The sequence below is a fragment of the Erpetoichthys calabaricus genome, chromosome 17, assembly GCF_900747795.2.
Source record: "Erpetoichthys calabaricus chromosome 17, fErpCal1.3, whole genome shotgun sequence".
Taxonomy (NCBI): Eukaryota; Metazoa; Chordata; class Cladistia; order Polypteriformes; family Polypteridae; genus Erpetoichthys; species Erpetoichthys calabaricus.
This window is the reverse complement of record NC_041410.2, coordinates 56,099,059-56,121,517: the sequence shown is the minus strand read 5'-3', so window position 1 is coordinate 56,121,517 and position 22,459 is coordinate 56,099,059. Positions and strand designations below refer to the sequence as shown.

The 22,459-nt window shown below is 42.7% G+C and overlaps 1 protein-coding gene across 1 annotated transcript in view; it reads left to right on the top strand.

The window, feature by feature from the left end:
• Positions 1-6,558: 6,558 nt before the first annotated feature.
• The window catches only part of LOC127526110 (craniofacial development protein 2-like), a 1,015,936-nt gene continuing 1,000,035 nt past the window's right edge, over positions 6,559-22,459 (top strand). Inside the window, exon 1 of the mRNA XM_051920359.1 lies at positions 6,559-6,807. Coding sequence (XP_051776319.1) covers positions 6,593-6,807 — 215 coding nt within the window. The 5' untranslated portion in view covers positions 6,559-6,592. The remainder of the gene's footprint in view (positions 6,808-22,459) is intronic.

Genomic DNA, 22,459 nt, shown 5'->3' with positions numbered 1-22,459 from the left:
ATATACTTGAACCAGGTGTAGTATATTTGGCTTCTGGATGACCATGTGTTACCTTTTGTACTTCATCTCCAGAGTGAACACAGAATGGTTACCCCAATCTTCCAAGATGACAATTGTTGGAAAGAACATTCTGAAGCACTCACACATCCCAAATGACCTGCAAAATCCCCAGTTTTAATTCCAATAAATCCCATAGAAAATCTGTTGGAAAACCCATCCACAGGGGATGCACGAACCAGTGTGTTTCTTCGTGCCGGTCCCAAGTCCAGATAAATGGGGAAGGTTACATCACGAAGGGCATCCAGTGTAAAATTTTACCAAATCAATATGTGGACAACAATACAAATTTCCATACCGGATCGGTCGAGCCCCGGGTTAACAACGACCGCCACCAGTACTGTTAGCCAACAGGGTGTTGGCGGAAATTGGGCTACTGTTGGCTGAAGAAGAAGAAGGTGAAGAAGAGGGGGGAGACGTGTCCAGAGGCAGGAGGAGAGGAGGAAGGTAAAGAGAGTGGAATTGAGGGTAGGAACTTTGAAAGTTGGCAGTATGACTGGTAAGGGGAGAGAGTTAACAGATATGATGTGTGAACGGCGCTATATAGCACAGACTCAGGCAGAGGCACGTATTTAATTAAAACAGCTTTTATTTTCTCTTCAGCCGTGGGGCACGCCTTCCCCGTGTCCCACAGGCCCAACACAGTCCCAAAAGCACTTAAATATAGCACAACAAACACTCTCTCTCTCTCTCTTCTCCCTTTACCACCACTCCTCCTCAGGCTTAGTCCTCCTCCTCCCGACTCTGGCTCTCTTCAGTGGTGGTGGCTGGCCTTTTTTATACCCCACCCGGAAGTATTCCAGGTGCTTGATCACCTGGGTCTAATTGCACTTCCGGGTGGGGCTGAGGAATTGACCAGCCGGGCTGCCAAGACCATGCAGCTCCCCCTGGCGGCCATCCAAGCCCCCAACCAGGCTGTGGAGGACTCCATGTCCCATGGAGCCATGCACCAGGCTGGGGAATCATCATCCGCCAGGGAGGCTGCCACCAAGCGTCCCGGGGGAGGTATTGAGCTGCCTGTGGTGGCTCCCCTGGAACAGATGCAGCAGAGGTGTCCCTGCCGGGCATGGAACCCGGCCAAAACTGGAACTGCACCACCTTACATATCAGCACTGGTTAAGCAGCGTGTCACTTCTCACTCTCTCAGAACATCAAGCACTGCTCGTCTCGAACCACCCTTACTTAAAAGAAGAGGACGACATGCATCAAGACTCTTTGCAGTGTTGGCTCCTCAGTGGTGGAACGAACTTCCTCTTGCTGTACGAACAGCGGAGACCCTCACTGTCTTCAAACGTCGTCTGAAGACACACTTCTTTAAACAGCACTTGGGGGACTAAAGTCCCCATACTCTTTTCTACCCTTTTCTCAAAAAAAAAAAAAAAAAAATTTTGTACTAACAACTTACTATTTTCTTCTAGCATGGTTTTGTGTACAACTTGGTCAGCGGTAACTTGTTTAATGACAGTAGATTTAATCCTAGCCTTAAAGACTGAAGAACAGTCGTAGATTACTAAGCACTGTTGTAAGTCACTCTGGATAAGAGCGTCTGCTAAATGATGTAAATGTAAATGTAAATGTAAATGTACAGTGCCCCTCTCTCAGATGAGGCTTCTGGGGCTCATCGGCCTGCCCCGCAAGGGCTGGTCCTCTCCAGAACAGGGAGTCGGCTTCCTTGGCTCCGCGGCTGTACCCTGTGGAAACATAACAAACAGGTCTAGGGGTGTTGCCCCGACGTCCCTGCCACTCGGACGTCCTCTCTGGACAACACCTCCAGAAGTGGCCACCGCGGCCGCAATTAAAGCACAACCGACCCCCTCCAGTCCAACCCCTGCGGGAGCGGAAGCAGGCAGGAAACCCTTGCCCCTTCGCTCGCTCTGAGGAGGGCACGTGTCGTCTCTGCCCCTCTGTTAGAAGTTCCCGTTTTCTTCTTCCGGGTCTTCCTTTTCCTCTGGGGTGTATTGACAGTCTGGACCCCCTTATGGGAAGAAGGGAGCCCTCGTACCGTCTGCACCCCTTTAGATGGTCGTAAGACGGGGCGGGCAGTCGGGGCGGAGTCGTTTGGCAGCTGATATTCACCAGCTGCCTCCCCGCGCACTCTTCTGCCATGCCGTCTGTCATTACAGCCACGTCTTGTGTAGTGGGCGGAGCGGCCTGGCAAGCAGTACTAATCGTCACTGCCGCCGCTGCGCACTGCCCTCTTTCCTTTCCGGTCCAGGCTTTACCTACTTGCACCGCTGCATCCTGCAGGCTGGAGGGTGACGCCCCACGTGTCCGAAGCCATTCGCACAGGGCTCCGCACGGGCCGCCGAGTTTCTTTTCAAGCCCCTCCTTCGACTCCTGCAGGACCTGAAAGACTTTAAACAAAGACTGCAGGGCGAGGACAACGGATTGTACCTCCCCTGTAGCCCAGAAAAAGTTAATAGTTTCGGTCGGCGGTGGACTCGGGTTCCCCTTGTCCCCTTCCACCGACCGCGAGCCATCAAGGCCCTGAGAAATCTCCGCAGGCCCGTTCGGGCATTCCGGAGGCTCGGGGAGAAGGTCTGTCAGCCCCGCCTGCGACTTTTCCTCGGCGGCCAACTGACACACGCCCTCCCCCCCCTTCACCAGTTTCCGAAAGGAGCTCCTGCTCCTGCTCCTTGAGCGGCGACACCACGTCGGGAAGCACAGCCGGGCTTTCCTCCTGCTGATCAATCAGGCCGAAAGGTAGACACAGCCCAGCCTCGCTCTCTCCTGAGCTCTCTTCGCCGTCACGCCACAGACAAATGTCCTCTGGCCAGCAATGGGTGGTTCGTCCCTCGGCGCTTTGGAGGTAGGCTGACGCGAACGTGGAAAACCCTTCCCGTGGCCCTTCCCCTTTTGGCCCGTCACCTACCTCCAGCTGTAACCCATGAGGCTGGATGGCTTGGCGGCGTCTGGCGGCTGGCTTCTGTGTCCTCCCGGCTTTCTTTCTCCCCATTGCGCGGTGTTTTACGGCTCCTGCCGCAGGTGGGCTTTTCAGTGCACTGAGCTGCGCGGCTTGCCTGCAGCTGTGAGCGCGCTCTCCCCGCGCTGTGCTGCACGTGTCCGCCAGCTAGACCTGGCGGCGCATACCTCGCGCTACTCCTCGGTGGCGTGCTTTCCTCGGGAGCGTGCCCCGCGCTGAAGTTCAAAGGGCGCTCTCAGCCCTGTAGTCTGCTGGAGCACACTCTCTGCCAAGGGAGTGAGCTTGACACTGCGGTGCTGTGTGCACTCCCCGCGCTGTGGTGTACGTGCCTCTGGGTGCTGTACCGAGCTGGTATACAAATTTCTATGCAGATTCAGGTCCAAATGGATGGACCGGGATCCTGCCGACTACGCCAATGTAATAAGCTGCCCAGACACACACAGACGGACACCATTGTACAGTCCACCACACGTTTATTAAACATAATTTAAAGTCCAATAAAGTGCACAACCCAGTGCTTCTCGCACCAAACTCCCCCAAAGTCCAGGCCTTGTCCACTCCTCACCTGACTCCAGTCCTTGGCGGTCTTGTTTGTGCTCTCTCGCGCTGTGCTGCGCGTGCTGGCTTGCAGCTGCCGGCTCCCGCCGCGTGTGCGCGCTTCGTTGCGCTGTGCTCTCTGGGCCATGCCTGCTTGCTTGTAGCTGCGACAGGAGCGCGCTCTCCGTGCAGCTGAGTCGAGCACGTGCCTCTCGCTGTTGCGCTTCGCTATGCCAGGTCTCTGCACAAATTTTATTGCAGGTTCCGGTCCAAATGGACGGACCGGGATCCAAATGACTACGCCAGTTGTGAACGGCGCTATATAGCGCCCGACCCGGCACAGACTCAGGCAAAGGCACGTACTTAATTAAAACAGCTTTTATTTTCTCTTCAGCCGTGGGGCACGCCTTCCCCGTGTCCCACAGGCCCAACACAGTCCCAAAAGCACTTAAATATAGCACAACAAACACTCTCTCTCTCTCTCTTCTCCCTTTACCACCACTCCTCCTCAGGTTTAGTCCTCCTCCTCCCGACTCTGGCTCTCTTCAGTGGTGGTGGCTGGCCTTTTTTATACCCCACCCGAAAGTATTCCAGGTGCTTGATCACCTGGGTCTAATTGCATTTTCGGGTGGGGCTGAGGAATTGACCAGCCGGGCTGCCAAGACCATGCAGCTCCCCCTGGTGGCCATCCAAGCCCCCAACCAGGCTGTGGAGGACTCCATGTCCCATGGAGCCATGCGCCAGGCTGGGGAATCATCATCCGCCAGGGAGGCTGCCACCAAGCGTCCCGGGGGAGGTATTGAGCTGCCCATGGTGCCTCCCCACGGAACAGAGGGCATGGAACCCGGCTGTCCTTTACAGATGGAAAGAAGGAAGGTTGATATATTGTGTGTGCAAGAGATTAAATGGAAGCAGAGTAAGGCCAGGTGGATTGGAAGTGGATTCAAATTGTTCTATACAATACAATATCATACAATTTATTTTTTGTATAGCCCAAAATCACACAAGAAGTGCCGCAATGGGCTTTAACAGGCCCTGCCTCTTGACAGCTCCCCAGCCTTGACTCTCTAAGAAGACAAGAAAAAACTCCCAAAAAACCCTTGTAGGGAAAAAATGGAAGAAACCTTGGGAAAGGCAGTTCAAAGAGAGACCCCTTTCCAGGTAGGTTGGGCGTGCAGTGGGTGTCAAAAAGAAGGGGGTCAATACAATACAGTACAATACACAGAACAGAACAAATCCTCAATACAGTATAAAAATAAAAATTTTAGAAGTACAGAGTAGAATATAACATTTGGCCATTCCACAGCTGAAATAGCGCTAATGCGATGAAAGGACCCCTCTTTCCAGGATGACTTTACCTTAGGCAGGCAGAACAACATGGCAAGTGAGCCATGGCATCAAGTGCCACATTTGAGAACCAAGAAGAGAAACAGAATAGGTGAGGGTTAGTATCAAATTATAACTATCATGTTACTTATGTTTTAGTGGTAATGACTAACAACAGAGATGCGGTCTGTACAGTTAATCAGCAGCTCTAGTCAGGATATGCTAAATTGAAGTAGTGAGTCTTCAGCCGGGATTTAAAAGCTGAGACCAAAGGGGCACCTCTTATAGTAGCAGGCAAACTATTCCACAGTTTACGGGCCCTGTAACTAAAAGCTCGACCTCCCACTGTTATTTTATTAATTCTTGGAATCATAAGCAGACCGGCACCTTGAGATCTTAATGTGCGCTCAGGTTTGTAAGTCATGATAAGTTCAGACAAGTAAGCCGGACCTTGGCCATTTAATGCTTTATATGTTAAAAGGAGGAAATCTGCCCTAAACTTAACCGGGAGCCAGTGTAAGAATTTAAAAACTGGGTTATGTGTTCGTATTTTCTTGTTCTTGTAATAATTCTGGCAGCAGCATTTTGGATTAACTGGAGGCTGTATAAAGAACAGTTTGAACATCCAGTGAACACCTCATTGCAGTAGTCAGTCCTACTAGAAATAAATGCATGAATTAATTTCTCAGAATCCTGTTTATTTAGAAAGCGCCTTAATTTCCCAACATTTTTAAGATGGAAGAAACATGATTTGGACAACTTTGTAATATGCGCTTTAAATGACATGCTAGAGTCAAAGATAACTCCTAGATTGCGGGCTGATTCAGTAAAATTAATGGGGATTCCAACTGAGTTAAATGATGACAGAATATTGTTGTGATCAGCGTCATTCCCTCCAACAATTAACATCTCTGTTTTATCTGTGTTTAAAGACAAGTAGTTCTCATCCATCCACTCCTTTAATTCACTAACACAACTAATTAAAGACAACATCGGAGAAACTTCATTTGATCTAAATGAAAGGTATAACTGAGTGTCATCTGCATACGAGTGAAAATTAACATTATGTTTCCTAATGATAGATCCCAGTGGAAGCATGTAAACTGAGAATAGTAAAGGTCCCAGTACTGAGCCCTGCGGGACACCATATCTCACTTCTGTGTATAACGATGGAGTACTGTTAGCACATTTCTGTACATATTGGAATCGATTTGATAAATAAGAACTAAACCAAGTAAGCACAGTGCATGTAAGCCCAACATCATTTTCTAGCCTGTGTAGTAAAATAGAATGGTCAATGGTGTCAAATGCTGCACTTAAGTCTAACAACATAATTACAGTGGAGTTTCCTTCATCAGAGGATATCAGAATGTCATTAATAACCCCCGTTAGGCGTTTCTGTACTATGACCAGTGCGGAAACCAGACTGGAATTTCTCAAATAAATTGTAATGCGTAAGGTGTGACTGAAGCTGATTGGCGACTACTTTTTCTAGTATTTTAGAGAGAAAGGGTAAATTTGAAATAGACCTATAATTATTTAGTATGTGTGGGTCTAGGTCTGACTTTTTAAGTAATGGTTTAATGACTGACACTTTTAGTGCATCAGGTACTGTGCCATGCAATTATGAACTACTGATAATGTTTCATGTATAATGGTATGGATAGGAGCAGAAATGGAGTAGGGGTTATTCTGAAGGAACAGTATGTCAAGAGAGTTCTGGAGGTGAAAAGAGTGTCAGACAGAGTAATGATTATGAAGCTGGAAATTGGAGGTGTGATAATGAATGTTGTTAGTGCATATACCCCGCAAGTTGGGTGTGCAATGGATGAGAAAGAAGATTTTTGGAGTGAGTTGGATGAAGTGATGAACAGTGTACCCAAGGGACAGAAAGTGGTGATTGGAGCAGATTTCAATGGACATGTTGGTGAAGGGAACAATGGAGACGAGGAGGTGATGGGTAGGTATGGTGTCAAGAAGAGGAATGAAGAAGTTCAGAGGATAGTTGATTTTGCCAAAAGGATGGACATGGCTGTGGTGAATACGAATTTTAAGAAGAGGGAGGAACATAGGGTTACATACGGAGGAAGATGCACACAGATAGATTACATCCTATGCAGAAGAGTCAATCTGAAGGAGATTGGAGACTGCAAAGTGGTGGCAGGGGAAAGTGTAGTTAAGCAGCATAGGATGGTGGTCTGTAGGATGACATTGGAGATCAAGAAGAGGAAGAGAGTGAGGGCAGAGCCAAGGATCAAATGGTGGAAGTTGAAAAAGGAAGACTGCAAGGTTGAGTTTAGGGAGAAAGTGAGACAGGCACTGGGTGGTAGTGAAGAGTTACCAGACAGTTGGGAAACTACAGCAGATGTAGTAAGGGTGACAGCAAGAAGGGTTTTTGGTGTGACATCTGGACAGAGGAAGGAGGAAAAGGAAACCTGGTGGTGGAATGGGGAAGTACAGGAGAGTATACAGAGGAAGAGGATGGCAAAGAAGTGGGATAGTCAGAGAGATGCAGAAAGTAGACAAGAGTACAAGGAGATAAGGTGCAAGGTGAAGAGAGAGGTGGCAAAGGCTAAGGAAAATGTGTATGATGAGTTGTATGAGAGGTTGGACACTAAGGAGGGAGAAAAGGACCTGTACCAATTGGCTATACAGAGGGACAGAGCTGGGAAAGATGTGCAGCAGGTTAGGGTAATAAAGGATAAAGATGGAAACATACTCACAAACGAGGAGAGTGTGTTGAGCAGATGGAAAGAATACTTTGAGAGGCTGATGAATGAAGAGAACAAGAGAGAGAAGAGGTTGGATGATGTGGAGATAGTGAATCAGGAAGTGCAACGGCTTAGCAAGGAGGGAGTAGGAAGAGGATGAAGAATGGAAAAGCTGTTGATCCAGATGACTTACCTGTGGAAGCATGGAGGTGTTTAGGAGAGATGGCAGTGGAGTTTTCAACCAGATTGTTTAATGGAATCTTGGAAAGTGAGAGGATGCCTAAGGAAAGGAGAAGAAATGTACTGGTGCCAACATTTAAGAATAAGGGGGGTGTACAGAACTGTAGTAACTACAGGGGGATAAAATTGATGAGCCACAGCATGAAGTTATGGGAAAGAGTAGTAGAAGCTAGGTTAAGAAGTGAGGTGATAATTAGTGAGCAGCAGTATGTTTTCATGCCAAGAAAGAGTACCACAGATGCAATGTTTGCATTAAGGGTGTTGATGAAGAAGTATAGATAAGGCCAGAAGGAGTTACATTGCGTCTTTGTGGACCTTGGAGAAAGCATATGACAGGTGCCTTGAGAGGAGTTGTTGTATTGTATGAGGAAGTTGGGAGTGGCAGAGAAGTATGTAAGAGTTGTAAAGGATATGTACGAGGGAAGTGTGTCCATGGTGAGGTCTGAGGTAGGAGTGACGGATGCATTCAAGGTGGAGGTGGGATTACATCAGGGATCGGCTCTGAGCCCTTTCTAATTTACAATGGTGATGGACAGGTTGACAGACAAGATTAGACAGAAGTCCCTGTGTACTGTGATGTTTGCTGATGACATTGTGATCTGTAGCGATAATAGGGAGCAGGTTGAGGAGACCCTGGAGAGGTGGAGATATGCTCTAGAGAGGAGATGAATGAAGGTCAGTAGGAACAAGACAGACATGTGTGTAAATGAGAGGGAGGTAAGTGGAACGGTAAGGATGCAAGGAGTATGGTTGGCGAAGGTGGATGAGTTTAATTACTTGGGATCAACAGTACAGAGTAATGGGGATTGTGGAAGAGAGGTGAAAAAGAGAGTGCAGGCAGGGTGGAATGGGTGGAGAAGAATGTCAAGAGTATTTTGTGACAGACGGGTATCAGCAAGAGTGAAAGGGAAGGTCTAGAGGACGGTAGCGAGACCAGCTATGTTATATGGGTTGGAGACGGTGGCACTGACCAGAAAGCAAGAGACAGAGGTTGCAGAGTTAAAGATACTAAGATTTGCATTGGGTGTGACAAGGATGGATAGGATTAGAAATTAGTACATTAGAGGATCAGCTCAGTTTGGACGGTTGGGAGACAAAGTCAGAGAGGCGAGATTGCGCTAGTTTGGACATGTGCAGAGGAGAGATGCTGAGTAAATTGGGAGAAAGATGCTAAGGATAGAGCTGCCAGGCAAGAGAAAAAGAAGAAGGCCTAAGAGGCTTATGGATGTGGTGAGAGAGGACATGCAGGTGATGGGTGTAACAGAACAAAGTACAGAGGACAGAAAGATATGGAAGAAGATGGTCCGCTGTGGCGACCCCTAATGGGAGGAGCTGAAAGAAGAAGAAGAAGAAGAAAATCTGTTGGATACTTGGACCAACAGGTGAAATGATGGTGGAGCCATCCAACCAAAATGACCAATTTATTGCTGAAGAGTGGATGTAAATGGATGTCTCCTACATCTACAAACTGGTGGTGTCCATGCCAGAAGAATGGTAGCTGTTCTTCAGGATCAGATAAGAGATATTCACTATTAGATTAGATTTAACCAAGGTGACTATTTTTTTGTCAAGTGAGCTTATCATTATGATGTATTCATTTGACACATCTAACCAAGGCAGCTCAGCAAAAATCAGTATACTTTAGTATAGTGGGTCCGCAGCTCAGGAAAAGGTGTCAGTTTTAATAAATAATTAATTGGCTGGCTCAGTCTCCGTGGGTGTGCATACTCACACAGCTGCGGGAGATTGCTGAAGTAATTGGGGTGAGACGCACCTGCACATGAGGATGCTGTTTCAATTGCTTTATCGGCTTCCTGAGGTGCATGATTGAGACACTGTGCCCATGGAGGCGCATAACAAAGAGCTGGCACATGAAAAAGGGAGAAAAACTGATTGAGGGGAGTGAAAGAAAAGAGAATCAAATAGAGAAGAATCAGGGAAAAAGAAAGAAAAAATAAAGAATAAAAGGAAATAAGGTTAAAAGATGGAGAGAGAAGGCAGGAGACGAGAGAAATCCAGAGCAAGTGAACAAGACAGAGAGAGAAGACAGACAGCCGGTGAGGAAGCCCCTCAATGGAGTGTGTGGCTGATGTTCAGGGGCGAAGTGAGCAACATAGGAGCTGGAGTGACTGAGGTGGTGCTCAGTTGTAGTGAGTCACCGGATAAGGCTGGAGAGAGGCAGAGCAGCTGTCGGGCAATTGGAAGACGACAGTGAGGCATTCTACAGGGGAGCCATAGACTGTAGGGACACAAGCCTGGCAGCAAGAGTTGGAGGCTCAGGGATGGTGCCCTGCCGGGAGCCAGTGACAGCTACAGGGGCTACTGTATACCAGTCCAGAAGCCTCAGTCTGTATTAACAACATTTGTTCAGACTACTTTAAAGTAGAACGTGGCACCAGACAAGGCTGCCCTTTGTCACCACTGCTGTTTGCAATCACCATTGAACCACTGGCGGTCCACTGTCGAAATTCTTTTCAGATAAAGGGGATTATCCGAAAAGGACTGGAAGAGAAAAATTCTCTATATGCAGATGATATGGTTTTATATATATATCAGACCCAGAAAACACTGTGCCTGCAGTTTTAACAGCACTTTCAGATTTTCAAAAGATCTCTGGTCTCAGAATTAATTTGAATAAAAGTACAGTATACTCTTTCCATTGAATTCACAAGCATATACTGTAATATTAGATTGGACACCCTACCTTTTACCATAGCAGATCAGTTTAAATACCTAAGGGTAAATATCACAAGTAAACATAAAGCTCTTTATCAACAAAATTTCGCCGTCTGTATGGAAAAAATTAAGCAAGACTTGCATAGATGGTCAACCCTTCATCTCACTCTAGCCGGAAGAATTAAGGTTGTTAAGATGAATATCCTTCCTAAGCTTCTTTTTTTATATCAAAACATCCCAATATATATCAATAAATCATTTTTTAAGCAATTAGATTCAACAATAACCTCATTTATTTGGAACTCAAAACATTCATGTATCCGAAGAGTGACCCTACAAAGACCTCAGGCAGAAGGTGGCATGGCTCTACCTAATTTTCAGTTTTATTACTGGGCAGCAAAGATACAAGCCATAAAAACCTGGACACAAATAAATGAACATACATACGCCTGGTCCGCAATAGAAGTAATATCCTGCAGCACTTCTTTATATTCCCTGCTCTGCGTTCCAATAAATGCAAGTTATCGCAAATATACTAATAAACCAATTGTGCTTCACTCACTCAGAACATGGAACCAATTTAGAAAGCAATTTAAGATGGAAAATCTTCTATATGTGGCACCCCTGCAAGAGAACCACTTCTTTCAACCCTTGCAAACATATCCAGTTTTTAATATCTGGAAAAGTTTTGGGATTAAATTGCTCAGAGATTTTTATATAGACAATATCTTTGCATCCTTTGAACAATTACATTCCAAATTTAACCTTCCAGCTACACCTTTCTTTCACTATCTTCAACTTAGAAACTTTGTCAAACAGAACCTGCCTGATTTTCCTCATCTCGTACCCTCCACCATGCTGGAAAAAATACTGCTCAACTTCGAAGACTTAGACACCATTTCTGCAATATATAAAGTCCCTTCCTTTTAAAGATCCAAGAGGACAATGGGAAAAAGATCTCTTAATTAATATATCAGAAAAGGAGTGAAAAGTAGCAATGCAGAGAATTCACTCGAGCTCCATATGCGCAAAGCATAGAATTATTCAACTCAAAATTATATATCGAGCTCAAAACTGTCCAAAATGTTTCCAGGGCAAGATCCAACCTGCGAACGCTGCAACCAAGCTCCTGCCTCATTGGGTCACATGTTTTGGGCATGCACCAAATTAACATCATTTTGGACCAAAATATTTAAGTTCCTTTCAGACAGCCTTGGTGTCACAATCCCTCCTAATCCACTAATAGCTGTGTTTGGTATTCTTCCAGATGGATTTGAAATGGATAAGGACAAGCAAACTCTGATTCCATTCACTACACTTTTGGCACGCAGACTGATTTTGTTAAATTGGAAGAATCCTAACTCTCCTCTAATAAGTCAGTGGGAAACTGATGTTTTATATTATTTGAAATTGGAAAAAATCTAATTCTCAGTTAGGGGATCTGTACAGAATTTTTTCAAAACCTGGCATATATATTATATTTTAGAAAAAGAAGAAATAATTATTTCCGCATTTCTTTTCCTTCTCCATTTATCTTTTTTTGCCCTATTAAACTCAATAATTTAGGCATGTTTACAAGCCTTAAGTATTACTCCTTTGGCCATGCTCTCCTTCTCAGGGGTGGGGTTTGATTTGCTTTCAATCCTATTTTTTTTTAAAATTGATCTATATTTACGGAATGATTAATAATAAAATTAATAAAAAAAAAAACAAACAAAAAAACATACAATTAACATCCATCCATTTTCCAACCCGCTGAATCCGAACACAGGGTCACAGGGGTCTGCTGGAGCCAATCCCAGCCAACACAGGGCACAAGGCAGGAACCAATCCCGGGCAGGGTGCCAACCCACCGCAGGACACAGAAACACACCCACACACCAAGCACACACTAGGGCCAATTTAGAATCACCAATCCACCTAACCTGCATGTTTTTGGACTGTGGGAGGAAACCGGAGCACCTGGAGGAAACCCATGCAGACACGGGGAGAACATGCAAACTCCTCGCAGGGAGGACCCGGGAAGCGAACCCAGGTCTCCCAACTGCGAGGCAGCAGCGCTACCCACTGCGCCACCGTGCCGCCTACAATTAACATGAATAACATAAATAGAAATAAAATAAATTAACATAAATAAAATAAATAATAAATTGAAGTAATGTTACATAATCACAATGAGGAAACATTCAGTATTACTAAAGATCACGGAATGCAAGTGAATAGAAATAAGTCTTTAATCTTGTTTTAAACAATTAAATTGTAGACGACTCCTTTATGTAATGAGGTAAAGAGTTCCACAGGCGAGGAGCAGCAGCTGCAAATACTCTGTCCCCCTTAGTTTTACACTTGGTACGAGGGACAACAAGAAACAACTGACCAGAAGATCTAAGCACTCTGGATGGCAGGTGTAAAACACATAATTCGGATAAATAGGCAGGAGCAAGCCCATGTAAAGATTTAAAAACTAGTAACAAGATTTTAAAATCAATTCGAAAACTGACAGACAGCCAGTGTAAAGAAGCTAATATTGGAGAAACAAAGTCATACTTTCTTGCCCCAACCAGAAAGCAAGCGGCAGCATTCTGGACCAACTGTAAGCTGTGTATCAAGGATTTGCTAATCCCAGAATACAGCAAGTTGCAGTAATCAAGGCAAGAAAAGATAAAAGCATGAGTAGCTTTCTCAAGATCCCTAGAAGATAAAAAAGGCTTGATCTTACCTAAAAGACGAAGCTGGAAAAAGCAACTCTTGACTACAGAATTAACTTGTTTCTCAAAAGAGAGGTTACTGTCAAAGATAACACCTAGATTGCGGACTTGAGGTTTGCAAAAAAACAGAGAAAGAGCAGAGAAGTCCAAGACCAATTTGGGCTTAGCTGATGGACCCACTTATAAGCACCTCCGGTTTATTTTGATTCAGATCAAGAAAATTATTAGGCATTAGTTCAGAAAGACAGTTGTGCAGTTGATTTATTGCAGAGTTGCAAACAGGAATATAAACCTGTGTATCATCAACATAGCAGTGAAAAGAAATGTTAAATTTCCTAAAAATAACTCCAATAGGGTGAAGGTATATAGAGAATAAGATAGGACCCCAAATGGATCCCTGAAGAACACCACATTAAAGAGAAGCAGTAGACGAAAAAGAGGAATTTAAAGTCACTGAAAAGTGTCTACCAGTTAGATATATCTTGAACCAGTTAAGAGCAGCCCCTTTAAGCCCAACAAGATGTTCAAGCTGTAACAGCAATATCTCGTGGTCAATAGTGTCAAAAGCAGCAGTCAGGTCCAGGAGGACAATGACTGCAATGACCGAGTTCTCATCCGCTGGCTCATCCCTTGAGGACCCAGTAGCATGGGGCAGACCAGCACCATCACATACACAGAATACATCTGAGAGTTTTACAGGGCGAAAGGATTCAAAGATTGTTTCTTATTACAATTAGTCCTAGGACTTATGAAATAATTAAGCATCAAATGAAAGCATACAGCCATAGGAATCCATCAATGCATTAATACAGAACATTATCTGGTCAGCATTTAGTCCTAATAAAAGCATACTGTATTCCTTCATATTGATTGTGTGACAGCTCATGCTTTCCCAATGGAACACTTTTCAAATTCACTGTAAGTGTACCTATAGAGCGCTCAAGCATGTTAGATATACTGACAACAAATTACCCATCCTTTCTTTCCACCTTACCTTCAAGTTTGTCTGGGCGAGATGTCTACTGAATAGGCTGAATAATAATAATAATAAAAAAAAATAATAATAATAATACATTTTATTTATATAGCACCTTTCCCATGCTTCACGAAATTTTTAAGTGAACAACAGGGTATATAAAATATTAGAAGCAAATAATATCCACGTAAAACACTGAATAAAGATAAGTACAGGAAACACAAAGTTTTGAATTAGAACAATGGAAAATAAACCAGAATAAAAATACACATTTTCAAAATACTAAAAGAAAACCCAAAACAAATAATATAATTTGTGATATAAATGCACATCATCTTGAACATCTGGACGAAGAGGATTAACTGGAAGAAGGGTCAGAATATCAGGGTAAGTTAAATGATTTCTTGAACAAATGAGTTTTAAGTTGTTTTAAAAAATGAATTCAGTCAGCTGATCTCATTAATTTAGGGAGGTCATTCCAAAAGTCCAGGTGCTATACAGGGGCCAATAGAGCACAGATTACTTTGGTGCACAACAAGATTACCAGAATCAGTAGGCCTGGATAGGAGCATAGTGATGGAGGAGGTTACTGATGTATTCCAATGCAAGGTCATGTAAAAATGTTTATGTTATTAATAGAATGTTATATTCAATCCTGTAAGACACAGGAAGCCAGTGAACACGGAGTAAGATGGGCATCATGTACTCATTGTTGCTAGATTGTGTGTGGACACTTGCAACAGAGTTTTGCATCAACTGGAATTGTGATAACAGATTATAAGGGGTACCTGTCAATAGGGATGAAATAAAAGCATGGACAAGTTTTTCAGCATTGCAAAAGAACGGGAATGAGCGACCACAGGATATGTGATGAGGTGGAAGTAATGAAGTTTCTTAATGTGATTTAGGTGAGGTATAAGAAAGGGAGGAATCAAAAGAGATAAAAGATTCCTTGCAGCAGAAGAAAGTCTGATGAGATCATCACCAAGAGTGATTGAAAAAAAAATTTAATCTTCTTAAGCTTTAGAGCCAAATAGCATGACTTTGGCTTTGTTGCAGTTTAATTTTAAAGATTTATACTGTATTCCATCCAGGTTTTAATTTTGCAGAGGCAAATTGTGAGCCGAGCAAACTCTGAGAAACTTTCACTTTTAACACTGATAACCCAGTATCGAGCTACAAATAATATAGCCAGTGGAAAGCATGAAGATAAATATAAGCAGAAGGCCAAGGGCCTGCTTTTGTGATTGACACTGAGCTGGACCTGCTATTGCCAAGACAAACAAACTCTTGCCTAACAGTAAGATAGGACTTTAACCACTTGAGAGAAGTGCCAGAGATACTCAAAATGTTCTCCACTCTGGGCAGTAGATTAACATGATCAACAGTATCAAATGGTAACTGAATTGATAGGCTGGTTTGCCCAAATTCTGTTTCCACAAGCAAATCAATAGATACCCAAAGCATAGCTGTTTCACAGCTGTGCAGTGTTCTGAAATCAGCTTGAAATGGTCCCATCAGTTTATTACACGTTAAGTAACTTGTGAGTTGGGAGACCACAACACACTTCAGAAATTTAGGCAGAAAAGGTAAGTATGAGATGGGCTGAAAGGTGGCCAGATTGTCAGCATCAAGACTGGACTTTTTTAATGTGAAGGTAATAGAAGCAATTTTAAAAGTAGCTGGCACAGATCCAGTGTCAAGGGATGTATTTATTATTGTTGTAACAGACAGGAGTATGGCATGAATACAGTATTTGAGAAGTGCAGTGGATATGGGGTCCAGTACACAAGTAGCAGGCCTCATCTTACAGTGCAGGTCATTAATAAATGTAAATGTAACTGGTGAAAATTCGGAAAAGGAACTGGATTTGACTTTGATATTATCATATGAAAAGTGAAGGAATTTTTAAGTCTTCAGTGGAAGAAGTGATAGAGCAAGATGCAGGTTGAAGTAGTTTATTAATCACAAAGAATATAACCCTTTAGGTTATCATTGCTTCTCTTTATATTTTGCCCATGTATGCATTATTGACTGCAGGTGGTGCATCTCTGTAAGTCCTTTGATGCCTGCACATGCATAGTAAGGCCAATCTTACATGACAATCTTACTGGTTATTGGCCAGCTGCTGTCATAGACAACAATACTGAGTTATACCATGGAGCGCAATGATTACAGCATGTCTTTTAAAGAAGGTGTTTTATCTAGTGCTGAATGAAGGGATAAGTTATAGTAATCAACAAGACTATCTAATGTGGGTAGAAAAGGGCAAAACAGAAAAAGATCAGTAATATATCCAACAAAAAGAATGGGACAGATATTTTTATGTTTTCTGAAAGAAATTTCATGTTTACAGTTAAGAGATGAGAGAGGCATTGGGACAGTCAAAAGTACAGTTTTACGTTCAAACAGGCCCAAATCAGTGCTGCAGGTGTTGCCAACAAATAATCCAGATGTGCAGATCAGGCCTAATATATGACCACCAGAGTGGGTAGGTAAATCAACATGCTGCACCAAGTCAAAACAGTCCAACAGGGATAGGAATTAATTTGTTGGCTTACGTGTAGGAATGTCAAAGTGAATATTAAAATCACCTACAAGAATGACTGTCAGAATGACTGTCTGGGAAAGAGATCAGTCAGAGATCAGTCAGATCAGTTAAAAAGATCTGTTGTAATTTGGAGGATAATAGAAAACAATAAGTAGGATAGGGCCAGATTGCATTATCAGATTTAGAGCTAGACAATTACAGAACAATGGACATCTAATTGATATTCTTTTAATGTTTAGTTCAGATATATCAATTACAGCAAGTTGTTCACTCTGAGCAGAGCTCTGAGTCACTGCAAAGTAAACATAACCAGATGGAGTCTCCTCAGTTAGTGATGTGAACTCATTAGGTTTTTACCATAATTTAGTTAAGCACAGTAAATCAAGGCTGCAGTCCATAATGAATTCAGAAAGTACAAGTGCTTTGCTATTGATATACCTTGTGTTAAGCAAAGCAATGTTAGTAACCAAGACTTGGTTGTGCACATATCCACACCCAGAATTTATTTCAATTTGGCATATTGACACACTTATTCCCAAAACCTGAGGAGGGCAGCAAATTCCAGAAATAATGCTGCTGATGACCTTCCCACACTTTGCCTAGCATTTTTTAGACTAGCATGCTAGTGGTAGCATTGTGAGCCATGGTGTAGATACTTTGGATGCCGCACAATGCCAGTGTCTTTTAGAACATTCCAGTCTGGCCATTTATTATGGACAAAGTGTTTAATATAAAGAGGTTTATTGTGAGAGTATTTCAGCATAGTGGAAATATCTGAGAAATACAGGGGTAAACCAAAAAGTAAAGGAAATTTGAAAATTATGTGTAACAGCAATGGATAGAAGCTGATGCAATACAACACATTTGGAATGGCTTATGGGTAGTTCAAACAGACACAGTACAGCGCTCTGCTGTTAGTCTAATTGAAGCTAAGGTCAAATGAACATGGACGCTCTGCTGTGAGATTGCACTATTGTTGAACAAAGTGCCATAGTAAGATTTCTTTAGACAGATGTGATCATCTTAGTGCCGTGAGTCTCCATGGAAAGCTGATGTTGAAGGGACAATTACATTTTTAAGAAATACAGCATGAAATACACAAAAAAGAAGTTAGCAGGTCTACTGTATGCCAGAAAAATTCCACAGATGAGTATGGGAATTATGTCATATCTCTGGTTGAGACATACACACATATGGTGTTGGTAGTGATACAGTATGTCAGAGAAATTAAGAATTTTCCTAAAAGTTTAGATTTCCAAATTGTAAAGGAAAATGTTTATAAATCAGGCTTCAGTCAGCAGCGTGCAATGAAAAAACATTTCATGTAGTGAACCACATGTAGATTCAAATCAATTATATCAGATATTGTAAATTTAGTTAAGATGTAATCCATAAAGTTTCAAATCCAAGATGAAAAGTAGCAATTTGCATTCATGAATAAAACAAATGGTGAGAAAAAGTGAAAAATAGTGCAAAAAGTGTAAAGTTTAATGCAAAGTGTTTGCTTTTTCAGAGAGGAATAGCAGCAAGAGTGTGCTATTGTTCCCACCTTGCAAGTTCCCCAGAACAATGAAATAAGGTCCATCTATTTTGTTTGCTCTACTGTATTTTGGACAATTGTCTGCTCCACATGGATTTTACCAGAGTGGCAAAGGACAGGAGATGGAGCTGGTTTTAGCTAAAGTGTGACAGAAAAACTCACACATCCCGATTGCAAGTATGGGAGTTGGGCACATGACTGGCAGGAGTTGGACCATGGTATCCTTTTAAGACAGGTACTCAATTACAGACTACAACCGGTTGACCCTGCCTTTGATGTTTGACTTGAAAAAAAACCTTTAGGAAAGGACCATTCTAGATCATTGTTCACACATTGCATGGTGTGTATTTCTGTAGCACCCCACCAACACACACCTACAGCCTGAGGTTGTTCAAAAAAATTGTTGATGCTTTTAAACAGGCTGACAACTTTCATTATGTGCTCAGTCACTGAGTCTCTCACTTTGAATTCTTTGCATTTTGTGTATGTTTTTGACATCCTGCAGCTTTCCCTGTCAAATGAATAAATCCATCATTAATTATGCTTGCAGCTGATTTCATCCTTTCACATTCCATCAGAAATGTGTTTGTAAACCACAGGAACTGCTTAAAAGAGCCTGAGGATTCATGATTTTCTCAGCTTGCAATGAGATGTCCTTGTTTTTCAAGTCATTGTCAGAACAACCAAGATGGTTACACCTCATGTTACAAAACTGCGAAACTATTCCCATAGTGGTTGAGAAATACATGGACAGCAACTTGGCAAGCTTTTTGTCAAACTGTATAGAAGGAAAAAAGTGATAGTGAGTTATGGGAAGAACATACAGATTCTCACATACTGTATAAGGCGGCAGCCCTAACCAATGTGAAACCATGCCACTCAAGTTTAATGTGTTGAGCCTTTCTGTGGCTATGTACTGTCCATGCAATCTGTGGCACATTTTCAAAAATAATTTAAACTACATATTAAGCAGAAAACATTTTGATAAATCTTGAAAAGAGTACAGAAGTAGGGCAGAAAGTACAAAACACCAGAGATTACATTACTTCAAGAGAGTCCCACCAAATCAACGCCTATTAAAAAGGGCAGGCTCAGTTATAGGACACACTCATGACCCCCTCAAGGTAGTAGTGAAGAAGTGAATTAAAACAAAACTGAGAGCCATTATGAACAATGCTACACATACTTTCTCTGATACACTAACACTGAGTACTTTCAGCCAATGAATTATTCAGTAAAATGGTGTCAAGGAACACTATTGGGGCTCCTTTATGCCAACAAGAATACACTTGAATAATATTTCACTGTGACTGTGACTGTCAAGTCATAAGTTTTCTTTCTTTTTAGTTTTCTTCATTCTAGTGTGTGTTTTCAGACCATAGTGTGTGTGAATATATACTGTCACGCATGCGCATCTGTGGATCACCCTCCAGCTGGAGAAGGGACGCTCGCATTAACCTTGTCCTCTTTTGTTTCCTCCGCATTAGAGAGAAAATGTCCAATGAGTGGAAATGACTCTGCCCTCTCTAGTCCCCCACCTATAAACCCCACAGCTACTGGAAGGAGGTGTTCAGCTTGGAACAAGCCACACCACAAGACAGAGCTCCTCCACACTGCCCAGAGCCCTATGTTTGCTTACCCTGATGGCTTTCTTGTTTTTAGGAGCCCTTTATCGTTACCTTTTGTTGGACAGCATTAAATGGGGATGACTGGGTTAACACCCCATCTGTGGAGCTTTATTTATTTAATAAGCTCTCAGAGAGGGTCTCAGAGAGACAGAAGAAGAGAGGGGGACAGAGAAGAATTTGATTCTTTGGCAAAGTGCCTTGAATGATAGGTTCAATAAATGGATATAGGGCACCATTATATAGACAGGAATAAAGCCTATTAAGGCAATGCGCTTTGGGTTATTTAAGATGTTCACTGTCCTTTCTGCAACATAACTTCTTCTTCTTCTTCTTCTTCATTTTTGGCCACTTCTATGTGGGAACAATGTGCTTGATCAACCCTCTCAATATAGCTCGGTCCTGCACATTCTCCCCAGTCAGACCCTTTTCCTTTAAATCTTTTACTCTATCCATCCACTTCCTCTTTGGACTCCCTCTCTTTCTCTTCCCCCGTACTTCCATTCCCATCACTCTTTTGTCCATGTTTTCATTGTCTCTCCTCATCACATGTCCATACCACTTCAACCTACTTAACTGCGCTTTCTTAGATATCTCTCCTACTTTTGATTATCTCATTTCTAATTCTGTCCTTTTTTGCAACTCCAAACATCCATCTCAACATTCACCTTTCTGCCACATCTAACTTCTTCTTCTGCACTCCCTTTACTGCCCATGTCTCAGCTCCATACATCATTGCTGGTCTTACCACTGTCTTTACCTTACCTTTAACCTTAGCCCTAATTTTTTAACCATATAATATTCCTGATTCCTTCTTCCAATTGTTCCATCCACACTGCAACTAGTTTTCTATCTCGGGCTACCACTGATCATAGATATTTAATTTATCCACTCTACAGGCTAACCTCTGAATTCTGCTCATCAATTAACCTTATATATTCTGCCTTCTTCATATGTATCTTCAGTCCTCTATCTTCCAAAGCCCTTCTCCATTCTTCCAAATTCCTTTCCATTTCCTCTTTTCTGGTGCTATACAACATAATGTCATCAGCGAAAAACCATACACCAGGGGGATTGGTGTTTTATCCCATGACTCTACAAATCCATAACCAGATCAAAGCAGTAAGGACTTAAACAAGATTGCTGGTGCACACCTTCTTTAACTGAAATTTTGTTTATTACCCAAACACTGCTTTTAACCCAAGTCCTAACATCCTCATACATATCCTGGACAATCCTGACATACTTCTCTGGTATTCCTTTTTGTATCATGAACCTCTAGACCTCTTAATGTGGCACTCTATTATAAGCCTTCTCCAAATCAATAAACACCATACGCAATCCTCCTTGCTTTTCTCATTGCTTCTCTATGAGCTATCTCAAAGACCACAAAGACCGCATCAGTTGTTCCTCTCCCTGGCATAAAACTAAACTGTTCCTCCCCCATGGTGGTCTTTTTCCTAAGCATTCTCTCTATAACTCTCTCCCAAATTTTCATTGTGTGTGCCATCAACTTTATCCCTGTGTAGTTCCCACAGTTCTGAATTTCACCCCTCTCCTTAAAAATAGGTACAATCACACTGTTCCTCCAATTCTCGTTCTCTCCTGTTCATAGATCTTCTGCATTCGATCCCACAACACATCTGCTCCCTCTTCTCCTAAAGTCTTCCACGCTTCCACTGGTATTTCATCTAGTCCTGTTACCTTTTGAGTTTTCATTTTTTAAGTGCCTCATTTGCTTCCTCCCTCCCTGTTTTTGGTACTAGCACTTGATTTGGTACTCCATTCCCAAATATTATACTATACCCCAAATACTAATACTTGATCCTATCATGATCATTAAGACCACACCTTTCTCATCTTTCATCTGCTTTATCGAACTAAAATCCTTCCCAGCCTTGTTCCTAGCCTTCGCTATTCTAAAAACCATTCTCTCTCCCTCTTTTGTCTCTCATTTTTTATACACCTCCTCCAAAGCCCTTGGCTCTTGCCACTGCCCTCTTTGCCTCCTTGTCTGTCTGACTATACATTTCTCTACCTTTCTCCTTCCCTCATTGGAACCATGTCTTCTTTGACTCCTTGTTAGCCTTTATCACATACTGCTCCACTTTGTGCCACCACCATGTCTCTTTGTCCTCTGGTAGGCACCTTCCACACTCTCAAATGACTGCACTTCATGTAAATCTTTCTCCCCAAACCTGTTCTTAAGCCCTTCCAATTTTAATCTTCACCACTTTTTAGCCTTGGTGCTGCTTGCTCTGGTTTTATTCTCCTGCTGAATCTGATCTACCAGTCTGTTACCACCACTTGATGCTGCACGGTCACATTTTTCCCAATAATGACTTTACAATACTTTATCTCTATTTCAAATGAGATATTTTGCATATGAGAAAGTCTAGTCTTTCCTTTCTTCCACTACTGAAAGTCACAAGCTGATTTACTTTCTTATTCAAAAAATGTGCCATTACCAAATCAGATACCATGGCAAAACCTTACATCTTTCAGAAACATAACTGTCTGCATAATATCCAAAAATTAAGTGTGAATGATGTTCACAGTACATGCAGAGGAAATCTAACAACAAAGCAG